Source organism: Furipterus horrens, unplaced genomic scaffold, assembly GCF_987537825.1.
Source record: "Furipterus horrens unplaced genomic scaffold, mFurHor1.1.pri manual_scaffold_16, whole genome shotgun sequence".
Lineage (NCBI taxonomy): Eukaryota > Metazoa > Chordata > Mammalia > Chiroptera > Furipteridae > Furipterus > Furipterus horrens.
In genome coordinates this window covers 7439642-7465070 of record NW_028327186.1, presented here as the reverse complement: position 1 = coordinate 7465070, position 25429 = coordinate 7439642, and the positions used below count along the sequence as shown (strand labels likewise).

General features: G+C 40.1%; 1 protein-coding gene and 1 long non-coding RNA gene across 6 annotated transcripts in view; both read left to right on the top strand.

Annotated features, from left to right (window-relative positions):
• Window positions 1-3256: 3256 nt before the first annotated feature.
• On the top strand, window positions 3257-16829 carry LOC149992041 (uncharacterized). 3 transcript variants are annotated; one of them, XR_016508452.1, is made up of 5 exons: window positions 3257-3754; window positions 4312-4350; window positions 6066-6134; window positions 11890-11958; window positions 16471-16829. It is a non-coding gene; the product is annotated as an uncharacterized LOC149992041 (long non-coding RNA). The 3 variants fall into 3 exon arrangements; XR_016508451.1 differs by lacking the exon at window positions 4312-4350 and having other exon boundaries at window positions 3265-3754; XR_016508453.1 differs by lacking the exons at window positions 3257-3754; window positions 4312-4350 and adding an exon at window positions 3901-4089.
• Window positions 16830-19042: 2213 nt separating this feature from the next.
• CHD2 (chromodomain helicase DNA binding protein 2) overlaps window positions 19043-25429 on the top strand; it is an 82346-nt gene continuing 75959 nt past the window's right edge. For 2 of the 3 annotated variants that reach the window (XM_090263771.1, XM_090263770.1), the window contains exons 1-2: window positions 19043-19574; window positions 19913-20043. In XM_090263771.1, coding sequence (XP_090119897.1) covers window positions 19982-20043 — 62 coding nt within the window. In that variant the 5' untranslated portion in view covers window positions 19043-19574; window positions 19913-19981. Of the gene's footprint in view, window positions 19575-19912; window positions 20044-23631; window positions 23753-25429 lie in introns of those variants that run through there. The other variant, XM_090263772.1, reaches the window with a different exon arrangement.

Here is a 25429-nt window from a genome sequence, read left to right as displayed (position 1 = left end):
AGCAGAGCTGCAGGAAGCTGTAAAGGCCTATATTTGAAAACTGTGTCTCTGACATGAGTCAAGGTCATCCTGGATTTTCACTGAGCCTCTATAATGAGCTGGGCTGACTCTCTAAGGGAGACACCCTGGCCAAAGGTGGACAGAACGGACTGGAAACAGGAGAGAAGCAGACCCGCTGACATCTCTGCCTCTTCTTTAATCACTAGCGGAGGAGAGGCGGGCAGAAACGGGGGAGCAGACCTGGGGAACTGCAGGGAAGCACAGAGCATGGTGGAAAGCCCTGTTCTGCAGTATTGGAGGCCACGTGACATGGCGAACGGAAGCTGCTCCCCCATTTTATGCACCAGGAATCCTTTTCATCAACCAGGGACATTTCAGGGGCTGGTTATACTCCTGGAGGTACTGAGTGTTGTGGGACCTTTATTTCGTGAAGAAAAAAAAAGTTAAAGGTATTTATTGTGCAGTCAGCTTTCAGTTCATGAGTTTAGTTTTCTTTTCTTTCATTAAAATAGGTAATGTATTCACATAGTTCAAAATTCAAAGTCACAAAGGGGCATAGAGTGAAGAGTGCTCTTAGACTCACTGCTATTCCCCACCTCCCTCTCAGGTCTCCTTGGAGATGAGCAGCGTAAACAGATCCTTCCAGAAATATTCTCTTGGACGCAATGAAATGGGACAAGAAGTACTCATAGCCCATGCAGAGGCCTGGCCTCTAAAGTGAGTGAGCCAAGGCTAAGGGTTCTGCTCCTCATTTTCGCCGGCAAAGAAACAGCAGAAATAGGAGCCAGATCCCCTCTGGGTTCACTGGCAGATCACCTGACACGGAAAGGAGCTGTGGAGGCATCGGATGTGGTCTGCCAAGTGTCAGGTGCTCTTAATCCGGGACAAAGCCAGTCTGGCTTTAAAGAGCGATGGCTGAAGACACAGAAAAGATTTGGCCAAAGAAGTCACGACTGTCATGTGTGATGGAGAATCAAGTTTCCATGTGGCAGATGAGGGCCTTCTCTGAAGAGGTCCATGTGCGGTGTGTAAGCTTGGGAAAAGCAAGCGGATGCATGGAAGCCGCCCAGGGCGCATGCTTACTCAGGGGGCATCGCCCCACAGCTGAACTGCGGGTGTTCACAAGCCAAGGAGAAACAGGACAGCTAGATGGTTCCCGGGTGGCAACAGGACGGGGCCAAGGTCTGGGAATTCAGTTAGAAAGGACCCGACACTTCCCCCTGGAGGGAGGCCCGATTCTGAAGGTAGAGGACTTCAGTGAAGTAGGGGGGGCGGGGAGGAGCTGGCAAACCAGGCCGCTCCCCCCAACAGAAGACCCAAGTGAACCTCTTTTGCAAGGGGCCAGTCTTCAGAAAAGAAACCCGGAGGCGCAGAAAGGCATGGGTTTGGGGCCTGACCACCCGGGCTCCGCGGTTCCAATACTGCCTCGCCACGCGAACCTGGGCAAATCAAACTCCTCGTGTGCCAGCTTCTTAATAGAGATAATACATGGAGGTCATCATCGTGTGTCACTGGCGTGTTTGAGTGACCGACCGAGTTACTCTACAGAGAGGGCTTCGAACAGCGCCCGGAACACCGCTGAGGCGAAGCTTTTCAGCTCTTACTACTTTTTAACAAATGCCCCCTGAGGCCTGCGTTGCCGGCCCTGAAGGAACCTGGTGACGAACCTGGAAACGCAGAGTCATCGATGGATGCCTGGTAGTTGGCAGTAAGAAGGGACAACGGGAGGGCACGACGGCGCAGCAACAAACGCGCCAGGAAGATGGAGGGAAAGAGGGTCCCGGGTGGAACGCTCCCCCGGAGCAAACAGCCTCCTCGGCGGGCCTACCTGTCCAAGGCTGGACGGCGCCCGGAACTTCGGCGGAGAAAGTCCCCCTCCCGTGCAGGCAGCGTTCTTCCAGCCCACGGAAGGGTGCGGGTTGTCCTGCCAAGGGCCGCGGCCAGGCCCCGCAGAAGGGACCTCCGGGCTGCAAGGCCGGGGACTCGGGGTCCCGTCCTAGCTGTGCCCTAAGTAGCTGGCGCCGCGTGGAGCCAAGCCGATCAACAGCTGTCATTTCAACTAGTTCCTGGGGCTGCAAGTAATTCCACATCCTTTCATCGTACCCCGGGGACAGGGTCTCAAGAGAACCGAAGAAGGCTCTCACCTAGCCTGAAGACCCCTCTCCTCAAAAAAAGTTAAAACTAGGGGTATCTGGGGTTCCTTTCCTTTTCTCCGGGTCCCTTGCCAAAAAAAAGCGCGATTTCTTAAAATGCTGGCCATGGGAGAGAGCCACTTCTTCCCCTTTTGCCACTCAACTCAGGACAATTTAGTTTTTCAGTTATTCGTGTTCTTCTGCCTCGAGATCGAAGTCGGAAGACGCAACGAAAAAAGGGGGATTTGCTTCAAGGAGACGAACTTTGCTTTGCCCGATTCTCCGCGAGAAGACCGGGTGGACTGTGAGAGTCCGGGTTCCAAGCACCCGTTTCATAACCCCGGCCGGGGCTACGAGCTCCTGATTCATCCGGGGCTCAGGGCACCAGGACAGACCAGCAGGCCGCCTCGGACGCACGGGCGACAGGGCGCTCACAAAGCGTCAAATGCGAGCACCTCCAGGCCGATTCTGGGCTCAGCGCATGCGCTGGCTGTGAAGCCACCGGCTCTGGCTCTTGCCTCTGCGGGAGGGCCTGGTTGCTTAGGAGAAGAATGTGGAGTCCTGCAGCTGAGGAGAGATGGCTGCTTGCCCCAGGACTACGAACCTACGTCCTGTGAGCTCATCAGCCTGTCAGTCATTTTCCTTCAAAAAAAAAAAAAAAAGGCAAAAACCTGAATTCAGAAGCACAGAATTCCGAGCTTTGTCCAGAGGCGAAGCCTTAGCTCCAGGGCACTGGACTAGTAATCCGGGCCTGGATACCACGTCAGGAACCCCCTCAGACGGCCCTGAGGGGTCCGCGCGGCGGGGCGCTAAGTAACGGCTTCAAACCAAACCTTTAATCACCAGCCAATCGCGGACCTGGACCCCTCAAGAGAACTAGAAACCCCTACGGAAAGTGAATGACACTAAGGCAAGCCTATCGACGCGGAGGAAGATGAAGGGGTGGGGTCAGAACTAACCAATAGCATCGGAGCAGCTGTTGGGAGGAAGGGAGAGCCCAGCGAGCGTACGTGAGGCCGCTCCGGGGAAGGCGTGGCAGGAAGCGTGCAGAGCCAATGGCCGCGGTGGGCGGGCGGCGGCGCGCGTGCGCGCTGGGACCTGGGGCTGCAGGCGGGAGGCGAGTGTGTGGAGGAGGGGATCGGGCAGAAACGCCGCGGAGCTCCTGCCGCCGCCGCAGCCGCCGCCGCAGCGAAGAGGCCATGTTGTGTGGTGTGTGGGGCGGGGGGGAGGAGGAGGAGGGAGTATAGCCGAGAGAGGAGACGGGAGAGAGACACCACACACACACGGCACAAGATGGCCGGAGAGGCAGCAGCACCCCGAGCTGTCAGGCGTTCCGATGCGGCCGCGGGGCCCGCGGGCTGGCGTGGGGCTGCGCCCGGGCGACCCGCAGGTTCGCGGCGGCGAAGCGGCCGCGGTTGAGATGCGATCGGCCGCGTGCCGGGGTCGGATCTCACGGCAGAGGCGCCCGGAGCGGCCGGGCCCGCGACGCCGAAAGCGCCGCTGCGGCATCGTCCGCAGAGGCTGCCCGGTGCCCCGGCGGCTCGAGCCGGTGCGGGCGAGAGGCCCCGCGCGGGAATCGTGTGCGGGCGACCTCCAAGTGCCGGCTGCCGCGCTCCGACCCGGTGAGTGGCTCCCCGGCCCCTTTTATTGTCCTTTGTCCTTGGGAGGAAAAGCAAAATGTCCTTGAACACGCGAGCAGGAGGGGGTGGCGGGTTGGGCCTCTCCGCCCGCTTCTCTGGAAGCCTCGTCGGCGTCGTAGTCTGGCTGCCCGGGCGGGAAGCACCGGGGCGCCGCGGGGCCCGGGGCCGGGTGGCGCGGGGACCCCGATCAGGACCCTGCGGTGGGCAGCGGGGCGGCCTCGCGGTTGGGACTGGCCCCGCCGGGGACGGGGTGGCGGCGGGTGACTGCAGGCGGGAGCCCGAAGGGGACCGCGAGCGCAGAGCCCCTTTCTGCCCTGGTGAGTGGTTTTGATATTTAGGGTTAAAAACAACAACAAAAAAAATCCCTTTCAGGTTTTCCAACGGGGGAGCTTTTTAATCTCTTTCCGGTAAGGTGGGAATTCATCTTGATGGTCGAACTTGAAAGAACAATGGCACCCTGGCTACGTTTAAAGAAAAATAAAACTTGTGTGTTTTTTTTTTTTTTTTCTTTTGGGTGTTGGCTCTTAACTCTTTCAAAGCTGATTTTGAAAACGGCTGCAGTGTTAACAAATGATCAGGTACTTGCTGCTTATTAAAACCTTGATGACGTTACGGTTGTCTTTTAAAATGCAAGTTGGAGGAGGGCGTCTCGTATTTCAAAAATTAGGAAGACAAGTTTACTCTAATGTCAAGGCCGTTTAATGGGAATAGATTTTAATGACGGTGCTGGATGATGACGTTTGCTTAATGCAGTTTATTCTGCCGAGTTTATTTGACATTCTGATGTTTGAGGAATGTTTTGATACTTTTGGAAAGGTCATAAGGAGCCGTTATCTGTAAGTTAGCATACCTGACTGCTAGAACGTACTTGGGTCAGTGCCTAGACTTCTAAAAGTTTGAAGTTCATGATTTTATTATTTTGAAGGAATCATCTATGTTATCGCAAGCCACGGTCGACAAAACTTTTCCAGGGGGCATATTTTGATACCGCATCTCTTTGTGAAGTTACTTTCTCGCAGTGTAAATTTTAAAGTAGGGTTGCTCTCGGTAATGGACGAAGAAGAGGAGCCATATTTGTTGCATTTGTTGCATGCACGAAAATCTAGATATTCTTCAAACGGAACAGTATTTTAGTAACGTATATCGGTTTCAAACATTTCGCATTATCCTCTGCCTACGAATTTGCAAAATGGTTTGAGAGGGAATTGAAGTTCCGTGGTGTGACCAAACCACAAATGCAAAAAAACCTTTGTGCATTTTAGAATATATTTGTCTTCATTTTGCGGTAGGTCTTGTGTGTTGTAAAGGTGCAGATTTCCGTAAAAATAGTGTTGGACAGAGTTACCCAGTACAATACGTAGAAGATCAAAGATACTGCTGTAATCGCCCGTATTTCTGAGGGTATTTTTGACAGGATAAGTGTTTTTTTTTTTTTTTTCCGAATGGCATCCATGTAGTGCTACATTACATCAGTTGCGCATATCTTGATTTTACAGACACTGTTGTTTAAGGTGTCTGTTTTGTTTTTTCAAATGAACACTTTTGAAATTTTTCAATACGGAAAGTGGTTTAAAATGAGTATTCTGAATCTGGTATTTCAGAATATTTTTGAATAGTGAAATGCAAAATAATTGCTGGCAGTTTAACCTCATAAGATCTTTTTACATGAGTAATGGGGGAAGGGAGAGACCGAAAATGGTCAAGACCCTGGTTTGAAACTGAATAAATGTCGTAGATCCTGCGTGTTATAGACGTGCCTAAAAGACAAAGCTAATATCCCATTTGGTGAGATCAAATAACTTGGAGTTTAAAAATTTAAAGTAACCAGTGGCCATTTTAACTTCACTAATTTCTCCTGGAAGAGTTAATTTTCAATTGCTCATAATTTTAAAAGGTATTTCTAGATGGAGAGAGAAGTGTTAAGATTGCAGTCTTTAACAAATGGTAAACTTTTCCTTTGTTTTTTGGTGTTGCCTCACATCAAGCAAATAAAAACAAAATCATTATCTTAAATCTGTCCAAAGATGTAAATCTTTTGTATTTTTTTAAAAAATTCAATGCCTTAATCGCTAGTGTTAGTCCATGCAAGCAAAAGATAAGGAAAACAAAGACTGATAGATGTTAAGATAAGAAATAACTGCAACCTAAAATGTACAGGTAGTGTGTGGATGAGCTGTTTTTTAAATTTACCCATAGGTCGTGTCTGTGGAATATTGTTTCATCACACTGAAACTTAGGCCAAGAAATGTTTAAAAATCAAAGCATTGATATCATCTTCCCTTTTTTTTTAAAGGTAACTTACAAGATTAAAATTAAATTTGGTTGATGATGGTTCTGAACAAATACAGCTCTTTTATTTGAGGTAAGACTGGGTAAATTTTTATTACTTTGACATAAAAAGAAAGCTTATTAGGTTTTGTGTTTGTTCTTTGATAACATATTTCCAGTAAGTGACTATAAATATGAGTAAATATCTGAAATAATTTTATAAGCCTTTAAACCTTTTCATTGAATGGAAAGTATACATGCCTTTTGAATAGTTAAATACTAAAGGTCCATTAATGCCTTTGTTTAATTTTGGGAACAAGAAAAGACTGATTGTATTTTGAGGAAAACTGAACCAAAGATACACTTTTTGTTTTTAGCTCTCTATACTGTGCAGTTTTAATCTTCTAAACATGTAAGTAAATAAAATGTACTGGAAAATTTGAGCTAGTTACTATTACTAATAGATTTTAGGGAAGGACAGCTTTTGTGAGCATAGATTTTAGTTTTTCTTTTATATAATAAAAAGTTTTAAGACACTTGTCCTTACTTCCTATTGGTTGTTGCATCAATAAATTGTTTAGAATATTTTTTTCCCCAAAAGATAAACCATTTTCGAGACTGAGACCATGGAGTTTTATCTGAGGATAAAAGAAATCTTGGCAAAGTCTGTATTTTATATAGCAAGTAAGTAAATGTTTTTGTCTAACATCTGAAATTTAATAGCTACCACCATTTGAGTAGGAAAATATCTGTAAAGTTCGTCAGTGAAACATAAACTGTAGACTGTTTCTTTATCTCAGATAAGAGATGAGAGCCCATCAAATTCTATTTCCTTACATCAAAGCATTTTTGTATAACTATTGAAACAGTTGAAACGTGAAATTTCTATCAGAACAGTAAGACATTAAGTACTTCCCAATATAATGATACAATGGTACTTTAGGATTGTGGTTAAATCAGTAGTTGAGTCATCAAAATTATGTCTTTACAGTGTGAAGTGTATATTCTTTTTGAATACACTGATCGTGTTTTAGAAATGACCTAGAATGTTGCATTTGCAGATCTTAGGATTCTTAGAAGAATTGTATTTCAAACACTAAAGACTTTCATATTCTGGTTTCTTTCTACTTAATGGATTTTAAATAGTCATTTTACCTGTTTTTATGAGTTAGTTTTCAAACAGATACAAGAATGAATTATTTTACAGGAAACTAGAATAACTCATCAAAAAAGACCTCCATACCATAGTAATTATTTTTATATCATGAAAGGAAGAAGTAATATTCAATATGCATAGAATAATTTTACATCTTAAAACTAGATATGTGAGTGAAAAAAATATGTCCACTGATAATTTACAGAAAATATTATTTAATTACAAGTTAAAAGTGAATGTGAAAATTAATGTCAAGCTGATATTAGTAGAGATTTACCAGAGCAAATATATAATGTAATAATTTTGGAGAATTTTAAGAGTAGCCAAATAACCATTAATTAATATAAGGGCAAGTTTACCTCTGTCCTTGAAATTTATGTGGAAAATCTTTTATCTGTTGATATGTGTTTATTCCATTGATTCAAATAGGTCAGGGCAGTATGTATATATTTTTTAAAGATTTACTTATTTTTAGAGGGAGGGGAAAGGAGGGAGACAGAGGGAGAGAAACATCATTGTGTGAAAGGTTGGCTGCCTCTCACACGCCCCCAATCGGGAACCTGGCCGACAACCCAGGCATGTGCCCTGACTGGGAATCGAACCAGGAACCCTTCGGTTCACAGGCTGGTGCTCAATCCACTGAGGCACACCAGCCAGGGCAAGGGTAATATTTTTATTGTTTCCTTTCTGTCATTTGCAGTTTGATCAAATTTGTGTTTCTAGTGTGGAAAAGAAAACGGAATGTTAGCCCTTTAACTGTAGTGTTTTAAAGATGTACCATGCAAAAAACTCGTAACAGCTTTTATTGCAAGCTTCTTTAACACTTGTCAACATCAGGGTTTCCTCTGTGCAAAATGATTGGGCATTAGATTGTTATTCAGATGTGGTTGGGCCCTTGTGAAAATTGAGAATTGGGCCTCTTAAGACACAACCATGTGAAATGTAACGTTAAGTTTAAGTATAAATGGCAATAAATTCATAATGGGCTATCAAAAGGTATAATTTAACCCATAAAATAAAAAATGAACAGTTGAAGATTAGAAATGTTAAATGAATATTTTTATCATTCTTTAGTATCAGTAATTGTAGTAGCAAAACCTGAATGAAATAGTAACTTCTAAATTAATCCCCAATCCAGTGGAATACAACTTTCTTTTTATTACCAGCGTAGTAAAGGATTATAATAGATCACATTCTGAAAAGGTCTTCATGTACTTCAACCTTCGTGATAGTGCTTATTTTTAAAATTACTATATTTAACAAGAAAAGTAAGTAATACAGTTTACTACTATTTTCTGCTTAGAGGATCAAAATTGTAAATGCTTATTAAATATTGACTTTTAATTGAGCATTTTGAAGTAATTCTTGAATCATAAAAAAAATTGGTGATTAGGTTGCATTGCATTTGTTATTAAGGTAATAACTTTAAAAATTACTTGAAGTTCCACTGAAATGAAAGGAGCCATGATCATAGTTAATCACAAGGTTTTTGTGAACCATGACGTGACACCTAGTGGGTAGATTCCGTCAAATGGGTAATTTTGAATATAAAATTTTCTTTAAGTTTAGTTTACTGTTACACTTTCTTGATTATTAAAACACTGCAACTGGACAGCCAATTAATATACTTTTTCTCCTTTCAGATTTGATTCTTTGTTGAGAGGCAAAAGGGGGAAAAGATAATTTGAGGACATCTCTGTCTTTTGCATTAATGTGTGATAGAGTAGAAAATGTATCAGCGATCAAGAGACCCAGCTGCTAATGTAAATTAGCCCTGTAATTTTGACATTTTATTCACTGTACACCTCAGTCTCTTAGTATAGAGTGTTTGGAGTTTCTAATCTCTTAAGATAATTTACAGCTCTTAAATTTTGTGATTAAAAATAATAGTAAGGAACGTCCAATTTTCTTTAAAAAATGGGGGAATGGTTTTTGTAATTTTTGCATTGCAGATCGGGTTCTACTGTGGTGAAACTATTTGATTAACATGAGACCCGGGCAGTAGTGGACCCGACCTTGTTAATTTTAGGTGTTCCCAAATGTTAATAGATAGTACAAATGTAGACATACTGGGAAACAGATCTTAAAACAGCAGTAAAGGTGTGAAATTGTCTTTAGACAGTTAAGATTTAGAATGCTGTGATAAAAGCATTATTTGGAGTTTTAAAAATAGTTATTTCATTAAATATATTTAAATTTTAGTGTATCTCATGAAACATTTGCTGCTCACCGTTGTGATTATAAATGAGGATTTATAGGTTACAGGCCTGACATAATTAATTTCCTTTAAGAACTCTCTGTACTTCAAAGATAGATGCCTTTGTTTTACCCACTACCTTCCCTTTCCAGATCGGGTCACTTAATTCATACTTTTAGTTTTCACACTGGCTGTTATTTGTGAGTGTAATTAATTATTACAATTTAAATCCAAGGATATTATAAACTTTATAAACTCTGACTTGATCTTTTTCAATATAGCACTTAAGTCACGCTTTTCCTACAGCAATTTGATAGTTTTGGTTTAAACATTGTGTAAAGCTAGATATTTTTATGTTCTGAAAAGCGGTGCTTTGCTTTTGAATCTAAAACATTTATTTGAAATGGAATATTTCCCAAAGAATTTTATCCTTAATGTATACTACATAATAATCATAATCATTTTAATTTGGATTGTCATGCTACATATTTTGCTTAACTTTAATGGTTTTTAAGTTGTAGCGAAGTTTTCTAATGAAAATGGAAATTTTAAAAAACTTCATGGTGTTCTCAGATTTTATTCTTAATTTAAGTATTAAAAATTGTTTTAAGGATTTTAAGAGGTGAGAAAATCAAATAGTATAGGAAAAGCACAAATGGGCTAATGATGATAATACAAGACTTGACTAAAACCATCTTTGCCTTTTATGATAAAAGGCCCAGCAATCAAAATGATTACTGACGTGTTGCCTACAATTTCATGTTAAATGAGAATCTATAGTACTGCAAAGCAGTGAGGATAGGTAGGAATATGAGCATGATCATCAACTTTTGTAGTCTGTTTAAACTGGTCTTGGTCTCTTCCTCCCTTCAGAAGAAGGCAGACTATTACTTGGTCAGTTTTGGGGAAGGAGCCAGTCAGGTAAATTAAATTGGTGTGAGTAATTTTTGTGGTATCGCAAAGTGAGATCCAGGTTTTTTGGAGGAGGATGAACCCAGAGGTACATACTTGTATTTGGAGGTGCTTTTTAAAAGCACATTATAAGACCCGCGTGACATTTTTTTTCACCAATATTCCCTAAATCAATCCCATTTGTCTTGTAGGGGTTATATCAGTTTATTTTACTTGGTTGATCTAAGATTTGTCCGGAAAATCCTCTTCCTTGTAAAGTCTAATTACATTGGAAGCTTAAAAATAAATAATGCTGTGTTTCTTGTAAATTGCTCTGTTACCTGTTGGGGGGATATTTTAGCACCTTACTCTAAGAGGCAATTTTGAAGCAGATTTTTGCTTTTGATTAGTGAAGTCAACTAAAGGGATTTAGATGTTGATTTGGTAAGAAAATCAGGAACTTGCTTTATATTCAAATATAATAAATTTAAGTTTTTGAAAATTTAAACGCTTAGCATAGAAAGGCATTGATTGGGTAGCTTAGTTTTAACTTAAATACTAAACTGTTGTCTTTCTAAAACTTCTTAAATTGCTATACTTTAATACTGAATGTTTATTTATTTATTTTAAAGATTTTATTTATTTCTAGAGAGAGGGGAAGGGAGGAGAGAAACATCGATATGAGAGCGAAACACCAGTCGGTTGTCTCTCACACATCCCTAACCAAGGGACCTGGCCCACAACCCAGGCATGTGCCCTGACTGGGAATCGAACTGGCGACCTTGTGGTTCACAGGTTGCGCTCAACCCACTGAGCCATACCAACTAGCGCCAATACTGGTCTTTTAAACCACTTTTTTGGGTAGCTCTATATATGGTGATTATTATCATACTTAAGAGCAGAAGTGACTGAAAAAAGTATATACCTATATTTAGAGGTATTTGAGGTATGGGAAACAAATCTTCCGTGTTTAGATTGAGGTATTTCAGTCTTAACTACTGAAAATTGTGAAATTGAGAATATCATATTTTTTTTGTCAAGTACATATTTTAGAAGAGGTTAGTGTTTGAGGTGAGTAGGTCAGTACAATTAATGAAAATAGTTTGAAATTTTGCCTCAGGATTCCTTTCTAACACAGTTTGTCTTAGAATAGTCTACATGATAATGTGAAATAATAAGATACAGAAAGTGAGAAACATGGCCTTGCAGGTAGGTCATGGAAATTTTCTTTTAGAAGTTTTATAGGTAGATGGAAGATAGAATAATTTTGTACTCTTAAGGAGTGTTGTTGGCCCTGCTAAACATCTAGATCTCAACTCTTGCTGCCCATTGGATCTACCCAGGGAGGCCAAACTTTTCCTTCTCTTGGAGTTCTTGGGGACCGAAACGTGTTTTTGTAGTAACTTCCTCTACGGGTGAGCCTCCTGTACAGCCAAATTTAGGATCCTTTGGGGTAGAACTTCTTATCTATATTGTTCATAAATACATATATGTCTTGGTTTCCTGGCAAGTGATCCTTATGTTTCTGAATAAATCATAGCATATTAATAATTTATTTTTGTTTTTTTCCTACACGTAAAATTATATTCTTTTTGTTTTCTGCAGAAATGTGAATCCCGAGGCTGAATCTCTAAAGAGCCTGTACAACAGAATAAATGTTGGTGGAAGCCTTTAGTAAGTTTTATTCAATTTATATGTTTAATCTGTTTTTAGTTTTAAATATGACTTTTGGAAATTTTGAGTAACTGAGTCAGAATTGTAAAAATATAGAGGGATTTAGTGAAGCTCAAAGCAACACAAAAATATAGAACCAACGTGGTTAGATGTGTGTGAAGTTTATTATTTAAATTTTGCTTATTCTAACCTATTATTTTCTACTTCACTTAAACTGAGGCAAAAGGTTCAGTGCGGCACGACGCAGATTTGAACATTTTCCAACATCACCTTAGATGTGAGTGTTGGCAAACTCCCCCATATTTTTATAAATAAAGCTTTATTGGCACACAGTTATGCTCGTTTATACATTGTCTGTGTCTGCTTTCCCGCTACAGCTGCGGAGTTGAGAATAGTTGTAGCTAATGGCCACAAACCCTAAAATACTATTTTCTTATCCTGTGCGGAAAGCTTGCCTGCCCTTGTTCTAGAACCTTCTCTATTGTCAGCTTACGTAGAACTTGGACATGTTGGGGTTCTATTTTGAACTTCCCTTTAAACTTGAAAGCCCAACAGATTTCTTCTCACAGTGGAGTTAATGCTTTGGTATTAGAAGGCTTGGTTACAATTACTGTGGAATAGTTTTTTAACTTCCATCCTGAGAAATAATAGGAAAAGAGTTAGTGGTAAGGCTGTAGAAAGGAATTTGGATGAATTCTCAGAAGGAGTTATTTATTATTGACAGAAAATTTTAGATATGATGACTATATACTAATTCCTTACATATACTTATTTTTGAATCACATTTGGGAATCTGGAGTCTAGAGGATAATTTTGGCTTCTAATTACTACTTCAGCTTCAATAAGTAGCTATTTATGGGGGATGATGAGGGCAGAAATGAAAACTTTCCTAATGCAGTGCATTTATTGACCTCATCTTAACATATTTTAAAGTGAATAATTGCCTGACAAATAGTGGATTCTCAATAAATACTTGATTTATCATATATACTTTCCATTAAACATTATCAACTACTGTTTTGGGTCTAACAAAAAATAAAGTGAAATTCATTATTGAAACATAAGTTTGAATGCTTTAAATATTAATTTTTCAGTGTGCCTGAAAGCTAAAACGTCAACTCAATAAAAATTAAAACTGACCAGAAATTACAACTTTTAATCTCTTAAGCAGGTGTGGTCAAGTTTTAAACTGATAGGGGCAATGGGGAAGATTTGATTTAATAAGATGACTCCGTTATCATAAGTAATGAACAGTTGCCTGGTCTATGCCAAATCATTCTGTAGTTTGTTTTTATGCCCACTATTTTTATTTTTTTAATTTAGAAAACATATTTATTGATTTTAGAGAGAGAAGAGAGCAAGAGAGGGAGGGAGGGAGATAGAACATGCATTTGATGTTCCACTTACTTATGCATTCATTGGTTGATTCTTATATGTCCCCTGCCTGGAGGTCCAACCTGCAACCTTGGGGTGTTGGGACCATGCTCTGACCAACTGAGCTACCTGGCCACGACTATGCCTATTTTATTAGGACCCAAACTTTTTAATATACTGTAATCTATAGAGAATTTGAGCTCTATTTCGAGTAATACAAAAGATTTGAGTTTTCTATTAAATGTTTTTAAATTAAACAACATTACAAGGAGTATTGAAATCAATCCATAAGCACCAAGAACCTTAATTACATGACGGGAAGGATCCGTTTCTGCTCTGGATTGTAATTTTGTACCCATCTGTCCCTTTGGTTTTGCAATAAGTGTTCCAGTTTTAAGATGATATAATAAGTTGCGGCATTATTAGAGCCCCCTGTTTTAAAATTAAGAGTCATTAATTTACTTCTTTGTTTTTGTATTTCTGTCCCAGCCCACTTTTTTTCTTCTTTTGCTACTAAAAGTAGGGGGTTTGTTGGGAAGTAGAGGTAAGGAGATTGCTTCTTTTGGGGAGCACCTCCTAAACCCAGTCTAGTAACAAACCACTTGCTTGCATTTCAGCTAACTTTTATTTTACAATATCTCTGTTTTTGGAACAGGTTAACTGAATTAGAATATAAAGGGCAGATCTCCTTAATTTTATGTTACTTTTTGGATGTATCATATTTGGGAATTTTAAGAGGTCGCAGTTAATGCTTGCTTTCTTAGCATAATAGCCTTTACCTTTGCCTGTGGGATTTACCTTAGAACCAGCAATTTCTCATAAAAAGAAAGCATAGACTAGTGAACATCGTAGTGGGAAAAGTCTTAATTTCCCATATGAGTTTGAAGCATAGTTTGTATGGGAAATACACGAAAGATCGGGGTCTGTGTGTTGAAGGTGTTGTAGATCAAACCATCGTCTCTTCAGTATTTCTGCAGCAATTCCCAAATTCCTGGTGAGACATTGTGTAGCAGGGCTTTGACAGCTAAACCTTACTTACTTGAGATAGTAAGGTAGTCTGTAGGCTCCAAGTCCTGTGGTCATTGTGGTGTATCAGTAACAGCTGACACTGAGGTCTTCCCATATGCCACGTAATAAAAACGCTGTACATGTACTATCTCATTTAAGCCTCCCTACTGCCACATGAGGTAGGTACTGCTTCTCCTATTCCACAGATGAAGGACCGGATTTTGTTAAGAATTATTTCTAGGCTCACAGAACTCATCATGCCTGCTTTTTACCTTTTTAGCATAACGTTGCTTATTAGCAATTTTAGGTTTTTTAAGAATTTGGAATTCCAGGAAAATGAATGGCTTACTCCTAAATTTCTCACTCTTCTTTCAGGTGCTTTAATGATTGAGCACTTTTACTTATTAACGAGATTCTCACTTTTGGCTTTTGATTGGCTTTATAGGAATGTTTATTGAGCGTAGGTGTTAATGTTAGAGAATGTATGCTTTTCCTTCAGCATTCTTTTGTTTTCATCCACCCCCTTTTTTACTGCCTTACATATATGACGATATATGTTCATAGCATGACCTAATCTATTTTTATCACTCAAGCTAGTGATTTTGAGTAATTTGGTATGGTGTTACTGTCAGTAGGATTTTTCATTTTTTAATTACTTTTAAATAATGGGTTTTAAAAGGAAATTCGTATAAAGTTCTAGATACATTTGACCTCTTGTTCTGTGGCAGAAGAATGCAGAGCATTGATTTATCATTTCATGTCTTAAGTTGCATGAATTGGACCTATAACCATTGAAATGATTGTAACTTGATATCAGTGCTTTAGTTTTATTGTTTATCATAATAGTATTTATATCCCCAACTACATTTACAGTTTGATTTTGCATCAAAACAATAGAGATTTGGGGAAAATTACTGTATAATTAACTATACAAGAGGAATGATGGTATTTCTATTTTTACATTTCCAATAGAAGCGTGTATCCCTTAATTTAAAGGAATGGCCAATGGAAGATATTTTGCTGATATGAGGGACAAATGAGTTGTTTAGTTCTCCTTTTAGGCTGGAGAGAAATTGGCAAAATACATTAAGGAGAAATATATTTTGTTTATTACTGATGTCGTGACACTCATTTCCAGTCATTTTTTAATGCTAAGTAGATTTTTATTGTATATAGTAGACAACAAATCCAAATTACAGTTTAGGATAGATATAAGGTATTAACTACCTAATGAGCAAAAATGCCTTAATATATTCAATAAGCTATTAGTCAAGACATCCAGGCTTTATCTGTATAAATGTAGAGAGCTGCAAAATTGATAGATAAGACCCGGGCCAAAACTTATTTTTGCAATTATGTTGTTCCTGATGAAGCAGGATAATGTATTTAATGGTAAAATCTCCTGGCTTCCCACTTATCCTATTTGGTAATTTGTCATTGGGAGTGTTTTATTTGTGTTTATTTAGAAATCTGGTAGGATTTTATGGCAAATACCAAGTAAGCCAAGCTGATACTCTGCCTTTTTTAATCTTTTTTTTTTTTTTTTTTTTCCCTAGTGGGTCCATATTTCATGCATTCCCAGATAGGCAGCTAAAGATTTTGGCATCTTTATTGTCTATTTGCATTACCTAGGCAAAATTAATTAACATCTGTTACACTGGAAAATCCACTGCTTTGGTTTTTTTATCCCTTAAGATTCTTGTACATAATTAGTTTTATTTGAAGAAGGTTGGAAAGTTTTCTGCATTAAGATTTAAAATTCACAGTGCTGCTGTAATTTAGCTTTCCAGGATTTTTGAATTTGAATTTTTGTCTTCTCACAGACAGTATAACAATATCACATTTAACTAGTAAAATTTTATCTTTTTACTGCTGTTTTTTTCATATGGTTACCTATGTATCTGTGATTGTAAAAGAACTTTTGTTAGTGTGCAGTCTTTGATGATCTCATTGTCAAGTTGGGTGTGTAGCATGTACAACTTTTAAGACAGTTTCATGGTTTAAAGCTGTTACAAAATTAAAGTTTGTGTATGGTAAGAGTATCCTCAAGGTGGGTGGATGTTCTCTGTTTGAAGGAATAAGATTATTGGTATTCCAACAGCATTTTTTTCTTTTAATGTTTTCATCAAGCACCCAGTCAGCTTGAAGAGTTTCAGATGGACCCCTGAGAAATCAAGATGGCAGTCCACTGTGGGGAGTAGAGGAGACCCGATTAATGCACGAGTGCTGTGATGATACTCAACCAAGACAGGGTTCTTTTAATATGGATTGAAGGAAATGAATGAAGGAAATAGGTTTCTTACCCAACACAAATGGACAGTGGATTTGACTTTCGAAGGACTTTTTGTATCATTAAAGCAAGTCTCTTTGCCACTTGGAAATGAAAGATGGCACGCTTTTGTATGCCTGGAATTTTTTTCAGTTTGATTTGTATGAATATTACCTTGTGGAATGTTAACTTTAATAAAATTTCTAACACTTTAAAATTTCTCAGTTTGGGCTTTTTTTTTTTTTTTTTTGAGCAGACAATTCATTAAATTAAATGTTCAGTTACCGCCGTCAATAACTGGCCTTTACAGTTGCCCATCAGTAAAGTGTGTTGAATAAAGCTGGTAAAATGGCAATGGTGTACTGGAAGATATTTTATTTGGGTGATTAAGATTTTTCTCCTTAAAGTTGTGAAAATTTATGCTTTTAGAGATGGTCGTTTGGTCGAAATGCTGTTTTATGGTCTCTTAAACGTCTTGCAAAAAACTTAACCAACCAATGGGTAATAATCGAATCTTTAACTTGCCACATGATTTTAATGAACTTTTAAAACAAAATGCATTTTGCCTCAGCCTTCAGGATGAGCGATACAGCATTTTTCTCAGTTATTTTGTGTTGCCAAAAAGATCCGTTTTACCTGTACTCCTTAATATTGTTAATAAACCGTCTTGGAATAGAATATTCATCTGAATATTTGAATTAAACTGATGACTCCTTTTGACTTCAGTTAACATTAGGGGAAGAAGCGTTGGGTGTATTAGGGAACTGTCCTTCAGATATTCATCAAAGGCCTTAAAGTTTGGGTGGCAATATTGTCTATAATATACATTATGTAAATATAAAATAGGACTGTTCTGCATTTTCTTATTGTGTACCTTTAGGAATTTAAAATAAATGAAATCACATCATGCCACAGGTTACTTATATTTTATTTCCAGGCGAATACCGGCATTGTATTTATTGATAATCTACTGAAATCAGTTCATAAAAGTGTGGCAGACTTGGTTTTGGTAGACCAAATGAATTGTTGATAATATTTTCCTATTATACAGGAATAGTTCAGCTCATATTTTTGGGGGGGGGGAGGGTGAGAAATAGTTAATTATATTGTGAATTGTGGTAACGTCCATTATCAGAACAAGTGGAGCGTGTGTTCTCATTGGGTTGAAGTGGCTGGTTTGCATATATAAAAAGTGGAATTTTGGGTTTTGATTTTGGTACAAAAAGTTTCTTTTGTGGAACGTATTGAAACTGGGTTTTGATTATGGATTTTGCATTTACCTAGATGCAACTTGTTGCTTTTTGTTGGGTATAATCAGAAAATGGATATCCTCAGTTCTGGAAGATTATCATGTTGAACAGGGGAATGTTTGATTCTTTTTTGGATGTGTGACTTTTCTTGGGTGCTTTCTGGGAGAAAAAGTGTTGAATAATTTGCTTTATGGCATTAGTATTACTTTTGTTTCCATAGATGTTAGTGTTTTGATATCTAGGAGAATTTGCCTCGTGTTACTTTGATAACTGCTGTCAGATGTGACATTAAACATTGTCTAAACGTGTACATCCATAGAAATTGGTTTGAAATACAAGGGAAGAGTTGGGGATATTTGTGTTGTGTTGGTTTTGGAGGCGGAGTGTCTTGGATTTGTCACTTGAAGATGACTGTGGTAGTTCCATATTCTTGAGTTTAATAACTCTGTTTTGACTGAATCAATGTTGGAAGTAAAATATATTTTGATTATTAGATTATTTGGGGGAGTAAAGTTTGCAAGGTTATATAACGGGTTAAAGAATTTTGTGAAAGTACAAAGAAAAATGGAGATTCTAGAATCAAAATTCGTTGTGTTAATTTTTGCTCTAATGCAAGTGAACACTAGGGAGGCGCTATTGAGTTGTACCCCTTTCTTCCAGTTGGGATGGAAAATTCCCCCTAAAACTTTGTCTTTAGATAATTTTCAGGCTTCATAAAGAAGGCAAAACTGGAACTGAACTTATGAAATTGAAATTCTACTTTTATTTAGAAACCATTTTACCCAGGGGGGTTATTAATTTTTTTGAAGATTAGTACTAAAAAATAGCTTAAAATTCTCTTAAGAATTATCCTCTCTTCAAAATGGCTTTATAAAACACCACTTCCTGTCCAGAGAGGAAGTTATTTTAGCTCAAGGACTGAAATATTTAGCAGATCTTTAGACAAAAGGAACAAATTACATTTCTCTCTGGCTTAAAAAGGGTGCTTGAGCCAGAGGGGGTTAAGAAACCCTCCCCCCTCCCGCTAATGGACTGGTCTGGAGGGGCAGAGAGGTGTGGGGGTGGGGGGTCCTCAGCCTCCCTGGGATGAAAGATTTTTTTTTTTTTTTTTTTTTTTTTTTTTTTTTTGGTGGAGATGAAGGGGTGGGTCTATGGTACATCACCTGAGTTGTGGGGTAAATGTAGAGAGTGTCAATCAAAGGCAGAGCTCTCAGAGCTGGGAAGGAGGCTCTCTAGATGGCGGCTGTGCCTTAGAGCGGGCGCGCTCTGCTCCCTGCCTTCGCCTCACTTTACGCAACTTTCCCTAACTTTCGGGCAGCCTCAGGGGGCCCCCGCGGCCCCCTGCCTCTCCGAGTGACTCAGTGGGGTCGATTCGGACCTTTTTGAGGGAGAAAAGCAGCTTTTAGGAGCTTTCTTTTCGTGCCTTGTTGGAAAGAAGCAGCCGTACTGAGAGCCCAGGTCGTTGTTTTTTCCAGCTTAGAAGCCATGGCGCACCTCCATTTTTGTGCGCTCTCCTAGGGAGGTTTTTTCCCTTCGTGCCCGCGTTAGGATTAATCGTGGCTTTATTTTTTTTGACCAGTTAACACATTTGAGGATTGTTTTATTTATTTTTCGTCTTTGAGCGGAGAATTTTGCTGTTATTTTTAATTATTTGCGAGCTGATATTTTTCTACTACTAGATAGGACTCTTGCTTTGGACCTACTACATGGATCAGGTAAGTTCATGATCATTAGTGATAATTTTAAAGATTGCTATGTTAAAGTTTGCTTTGTTTTTTGTAAATAAGAGAAATTCCCGTATGACGCAATAAGATACAGAGATTGTTATTTGCATCCAGTGTGTGACTTGGAGAAACTTTCCTTATTGCTAGAGATGGTTGCCCCTGTTCAGCTTGTCCCCCCACTTTTTGGTAAAGGTAAAAATAGCAATATTTTGTTTTTTGGTGCTTACCGCTGTTGTATTCTAACTATCGTTACGTGGTCAGGACTTTGTTCCTGATAATGAAGCATCGACAAGAAGCTGGGACCTTACCTTTCTTTCAACTTTTGACAGTAAATACCTGGGCACAGGACTTCAAAGCAGACAGATTCCCCCTCCCCTTTAATATTTAAGAATTAAAAGATGATGAGAAATAAGGACAAAAGCCAAGAGGAGGACAGTTCACCACACAGCAATGCATCGAGGTATGAGCTTATCAACTTTCTTCCTTTTTTCTTTTTTTGGGGGGGAAACCTCAGCTTACATTGTTTACCTGGACAGACGAGGATAGCTGTCGGTGTTATTTTAAGTATTTTACTAATTTGGATTCGTTTTTTAAAGCGTGACCTTGAGACTGCTAATATGCCACACCCTAATTTTTGGTAGCAATTTATGAAAGTTGAGTTGACTTAAGGCCTCTTCCAGCAGTCTAAAGGTAAGGTACCTTTATCCAAGGGGGCCTTTTTTGCAAACTACGTTTTTTCTGTCAATAAATTTCAGGTTTTAGGTTTTTGTGCTCTGGAAAAATGACCTTGTCGGTTTAGCCATTGCTGCATTGCACCATTTTACATGCAAGGCAGATTTTTTTTCTTTGAAGAAACTAGGATTCCCAAACTTGTAACTGAAGGCCATAGAGAAGCCTTGTGGTAGTAAATTATAGTAAATAGACATTTGAGAAAGTTATATGAATGAAAAAATGGACATTTTAAAAGGAAACAGCGAAACGAACCCTTTGACTGATGCCTTTCAGTTTATATTTTTATTGGCTTCTACAATTCTTTTGGTACCTTTGACATTTTAAGAAATTTTGACACGATTTTTCAACCTTTAGTCACTGGTTACAGTTCCTGCATTTATGAAATTAAATCCGTGACCCCAGAAGTCCTGGGGTAGTTAGTATACTTCTGCCTTGTGTTTGCTGCTGTGATTAAAATTGGGTCTTTTACATTTAAAATACTTTTGAGGTTTACATTTGTGTGCTTATATTCAGACAGTGTTTTCTGGCTGGTAGACGAAGTGAGGTATATTATCCTGGCACTTTAGTTGTGGGTGCTCTACATTTATTGATTTATTTCGACAGTGTCTTGGAATGGTTTTATCTTCTGAAGCTTACGAATGTACCGTTCGAACCATGATTTGGAGAATTATTATTAGTGACTAAGGAATAAAGCCTCCGAGATGTTTGGTGTATGATCTGTATATTAATCTTTAAAGGTATACAAATGCTGTTCTTGATTGTGTCCTTAGAAATGGGCATGGTATGAATTTTAAACCATGTAGTTAACAAGAATGTCATTCTTTGATTTTTTTTCCCCCCCACTTTTGCTTTTTTTCTTTTACAATTTGATGTAAGTAGCAGAATTTACTATTAGGTTAGTGCTTCGAAAGGTTTTGACATGGGTTTATTATACAGGTTGGGTTTTATCTGTTTCATTAGACTTCAGATATTTGACCCTTTCTTTCAAAAATACCTTCCCACATTCTTTTGCAAATAGAGTTGTCACAGAGTTCGGTGCTTGTCTTTTGAACTCCAGTGCCTCCCTGGGTTGGATTTAGGACAGAAAACTTCTCTATTCCTAATCCTCCACGGATCTTTCTGAAAAGTAATAGTGATTTGAAGAAACAGGAAGCCCCACAGGTATTTGACAAATCACTAAACACACAAGTACCCAAAACTGTTAATCCCTTGAGTACGTTTTGCATGGTCTCACATGAGTTTTGGTTTTCTTAGGCAAGGTTTGTGGTTAAGGTTGATCAAATTGTTTTCTAATTAAAAACAAACAAACAACCAAGCAGTGTTGCTCTTCTAATAACTTCCTTCACCTGGGAAACGACATTGACGTTGTCATGTATTTACTTGCTGTCTGTGGTGGTCACAACGTAACAAGAAGCATTAATTACACTGTTACTTCTAAATGTATTTTGCTGAGTATATTTTGACTCCTGTACCTGATGAATGTCCCGAGAATATTTGCAAGCTCGTTGAAGAGAATTTAGTCATAAATTTACCCGAATGATGGTTACCTAAATCAAATACCTTAACACATGTACATAACTATGACATCACTTCCTTTTAAACTTGTAAAGCCTAAAGGATTATTACTGGTGCTGGATTGTAGTAGATTGTTACTTTTATTTTTAGTGAGCTAAAAAATAAAAGGAGGCTGTCTCTTAACTAGCACTTGGTTCTTTAATCCATCAGTTTCTCGGTGAGGAACCTGTTTCTAGGTCACAAAGTCCACAACCAAAGTCACTTTTACACGAGAGGAAGGGAGAAGTTTGCAGGTCAAGTTTGGCCTGAATGACTCCAGGAGTTGCAGGGACCGAGTGCCAGTTTCCTCTTTTTTGGAAACAACGAAGTATTTCCCCGCGATTCTGCACATCAGCCCTGTATTGTTTCGAAGTGACTATTTTTAAGTATAATGGCACATTTTGTATGGCACGATTTTCGAAGTTACAAGTTTACCTTCAGAAGTAACAATTTAAACAAATGAGATCCCTGGAAAGTCACTAAATATGGAGAACAAAGTTTCAGCCGTGGGCCCGGACAGACGTGTATGCCACACGCTGATCTAAGTGACTTTCATTCTGGGGGGACCTCAGTGCTGTCAGATAATGGAAGCAGGGGGGCAGGGGCTCAGATGTGCACACAAAGAGTTCGGCGTTCTCGGACGTCCCCGCCTTTGCCCTTTGGCTTAAGAACTGAAACCATTTATTAAATTGACCTCCACACTGCCTACCTCTGAACCAGTGGCATGTTGGTAACTGGGGTGCGGTGACAATCAGCTTTCTAGCAGGTAGTCTGCAACCCTGGGGGTGTTTAGAAATGGTAAATGCAGTTGCTTTTGTGCACTGTAAAAGTCAGTTGTTTTTTTAAGTGGCAGCCATTTTATGACACGGATAATTCTACGGATAGGGAGTTTTCCCAAGACGGAAAATAAAGCGAATTGAAACTTGAAATACCGAAACCGCTCCTTCTCCCACCTTCCCTTCTTTGGTTCTCTGGTGCTAAAGGAAAGGGCATCTCGGGACTTCCCACCGGCAGAAGCCCTGCGAGCCCCTGGCATCTTGGTGCAGGTCCAGCTCAGTTACAAAATGGCTGTTCCTTTGTGCCGCAGCGCTGACAGACATACTGCATTGCACTGTGTACTCGCCAAACAGCAGGAAGTTGCCGTGCCGAGTTCAAAGGCCGGCCGGCGCCGGCGCCGCGCGCTGATTGGCTGAGCGCACGCTTGGTAACAGCAAGTCAACAGTGTCGGCTCCGCCTCGTGACGTCAGGCGCCGCGCCGCCGGCGCGCGAGTGAACGCGGTGACGTTGAGCTGCGCGCGCAGCCCAGGTGCTTCCTCCTCCCCGCCCCGCGAGCTGCTGCCGGGAGGAGTGAGGGAAGGACGGGGCTCTTCGGGGCTTTCCGGGCCGGCGTGGGAGGGGGGCGGGTCACTGCCCTGAACGCTCTTGCTGCCGGCGGTTCTTTCCACTCTTCCAGGCCGCCTACAGCCCGCAGCGCTTATTTTTTTTGGCCCTGGCCTGGGAGTGGTTTTCCCGTTTTAGAAATACCTTGTAGTTTTGGAGAAAGTCAAAGGCGCCCGTCGGAAGCCTTCAGACCGGGAAAGTGCCAGTGTTGACACTTCCCGCTTTCCTGGTAGCTCAGCGGGCCTTTTTTTTTTTTTTTTAATTTTTTTTTTTTTTTTTTTTACCTGTTCATTGGGACCAGTGAGATTAATTCTGTTACCATTGACGAAAACTGTGCCACTGTCAGGATCCGTTTTTACTTCAATGGAGACGTTTTAGCAGGTGTTGAGGCAGTTTGCATACATGGCCCGCACTCCAAGGGACGATTGTTTGCGTTTGCCCTCGTGCGCTTTTACTTGGTGCCATACGTTTTCTGAATTGGCATTTGATGGAGAAAAGCTCAGGTCAGTATGTACATAGTGGTTTATTTTTAAGATGATTAACGGAATAGTGAAGTAGAAAGTATCTGAGAAGTCTTTCACTTCAACTTGAATAACTAAAAATATTAGGTTAGCGTGAAAGAATGGAACACAGCCTTAGGCGTCCGTGACAATGCAAACCTGTTGGGAAAACCACTCAGACCTTTAACAGCGATAAAGGAAAGTTACTCCCAAACCTCAGCTGTCGGTAGGAACACTTGGGAAAATGTTGCGGAACGTCTCAGAATCTCCATTCTGGAAATTTTAATTTCCCGATACACTTGTGGAAATACCACGGCGATGGTCGTGGCTTGCCTTGTTTGGAGACCCTTGCAAGGATTTTTGTTTAAAAAAAAAAAAAATCAAGAGTTGACCCATGATGACATTGGACAGGCACTGTTAACGAACTGAAGCAGGAGGCAGGACTGTGTTAATGTCACGTTTGTAAGTCGCTGGAGGACTTTCAGCAGCGGCAGGAGGGGAGTTTCACGTAGGTGGCCAAAGGGCAGACGTTTTTTGAGTAAAATAAATCTTCCTTCAAAAAGAGATACGGCCCTTCTGAATATAGGTTTATAAAAGGTGAAACTTATTATAGTTGGTCCTGTAGGTTCTCGTAGTTTGGTACTGGAGGAACAATTCTTTGGATGCTTGATGGAAACCTTAGCTGAAACTGGGTTTTCATTTTGTCTTACGGACTTGCTCATCGGAAGTCCTGGAAGCGGTTTTTTAAAAAATGTGTCAGATGTAACACATTTAACATCGTTAGAGACAAATAATGTAGAACACGATCCTGACTGGTGTTTATTTGTAGAGAGAGGGGAAGGGAGGGAGATATGGGTGCGCGAGGCACGGGCCCCAAGCAGGGGCTGGGCCCTGGATCGAACCCGTGACCTTGAGCTTCGAGGGCCGACGCCCACCCCGCTGAGCCACACCCCCGTCAGGGCCTTTCCAACTTTCTGAAGTGCGTGTAAAGCAGCAAGAACGAAGTATTTTTTGTTTTGTTTCATTTTGTTGTTTTGTTTATTGAGATTGAATTGTTTTATTAACATTTTCGTATTTGGTACGTTCTTTTTTGCATTCCCTTAAGTTTCTATAAAGGTGGGATAGAATTCAGTGTCCTTGAAGTCGTGTTCCAGGATCTAAACCATTCTGCTGAAGATGCTTTAAGTCCAAAATAGGGATCATTACTATGAGTTAAACTACACCTGATCATGTAGCAATTTATCCATGAACTGTTCGCATGCCACCTGAGCCAGTTACCCTTTTAAATAATCAGAGTTATTAGGTGAGGTCTGTTCATTGAGGCTTCTCTGTTTTCTTGTGTGTCCACAATGGCAAAGTGTTGATCTCTCTCTCTCTTTCTCTCCCTCGGACTCTTGCTTTGAAAACGAGTTTTCAATTGATCTTTGGCTCTTTGGAATAACGTTTTTTGGAAAGATTAAGTCATCGCAGGAAGGGGGATGGGCAAAACTATTTGATCAGCTTTTACCAGGTATTGCTTGAGAGGTGAACCTGGAAGTTTAGGAACATTAGACCTGACGGTATCAGAAACTCACAATTTAACAATTAGGAATCCCCTTATATTTGTGATCCATCTGGAGCTGAGATTTCCAAACTCCAGTCGTTGCTCCCACAAAATGTGGCACAGTACTCTTGTTCCTG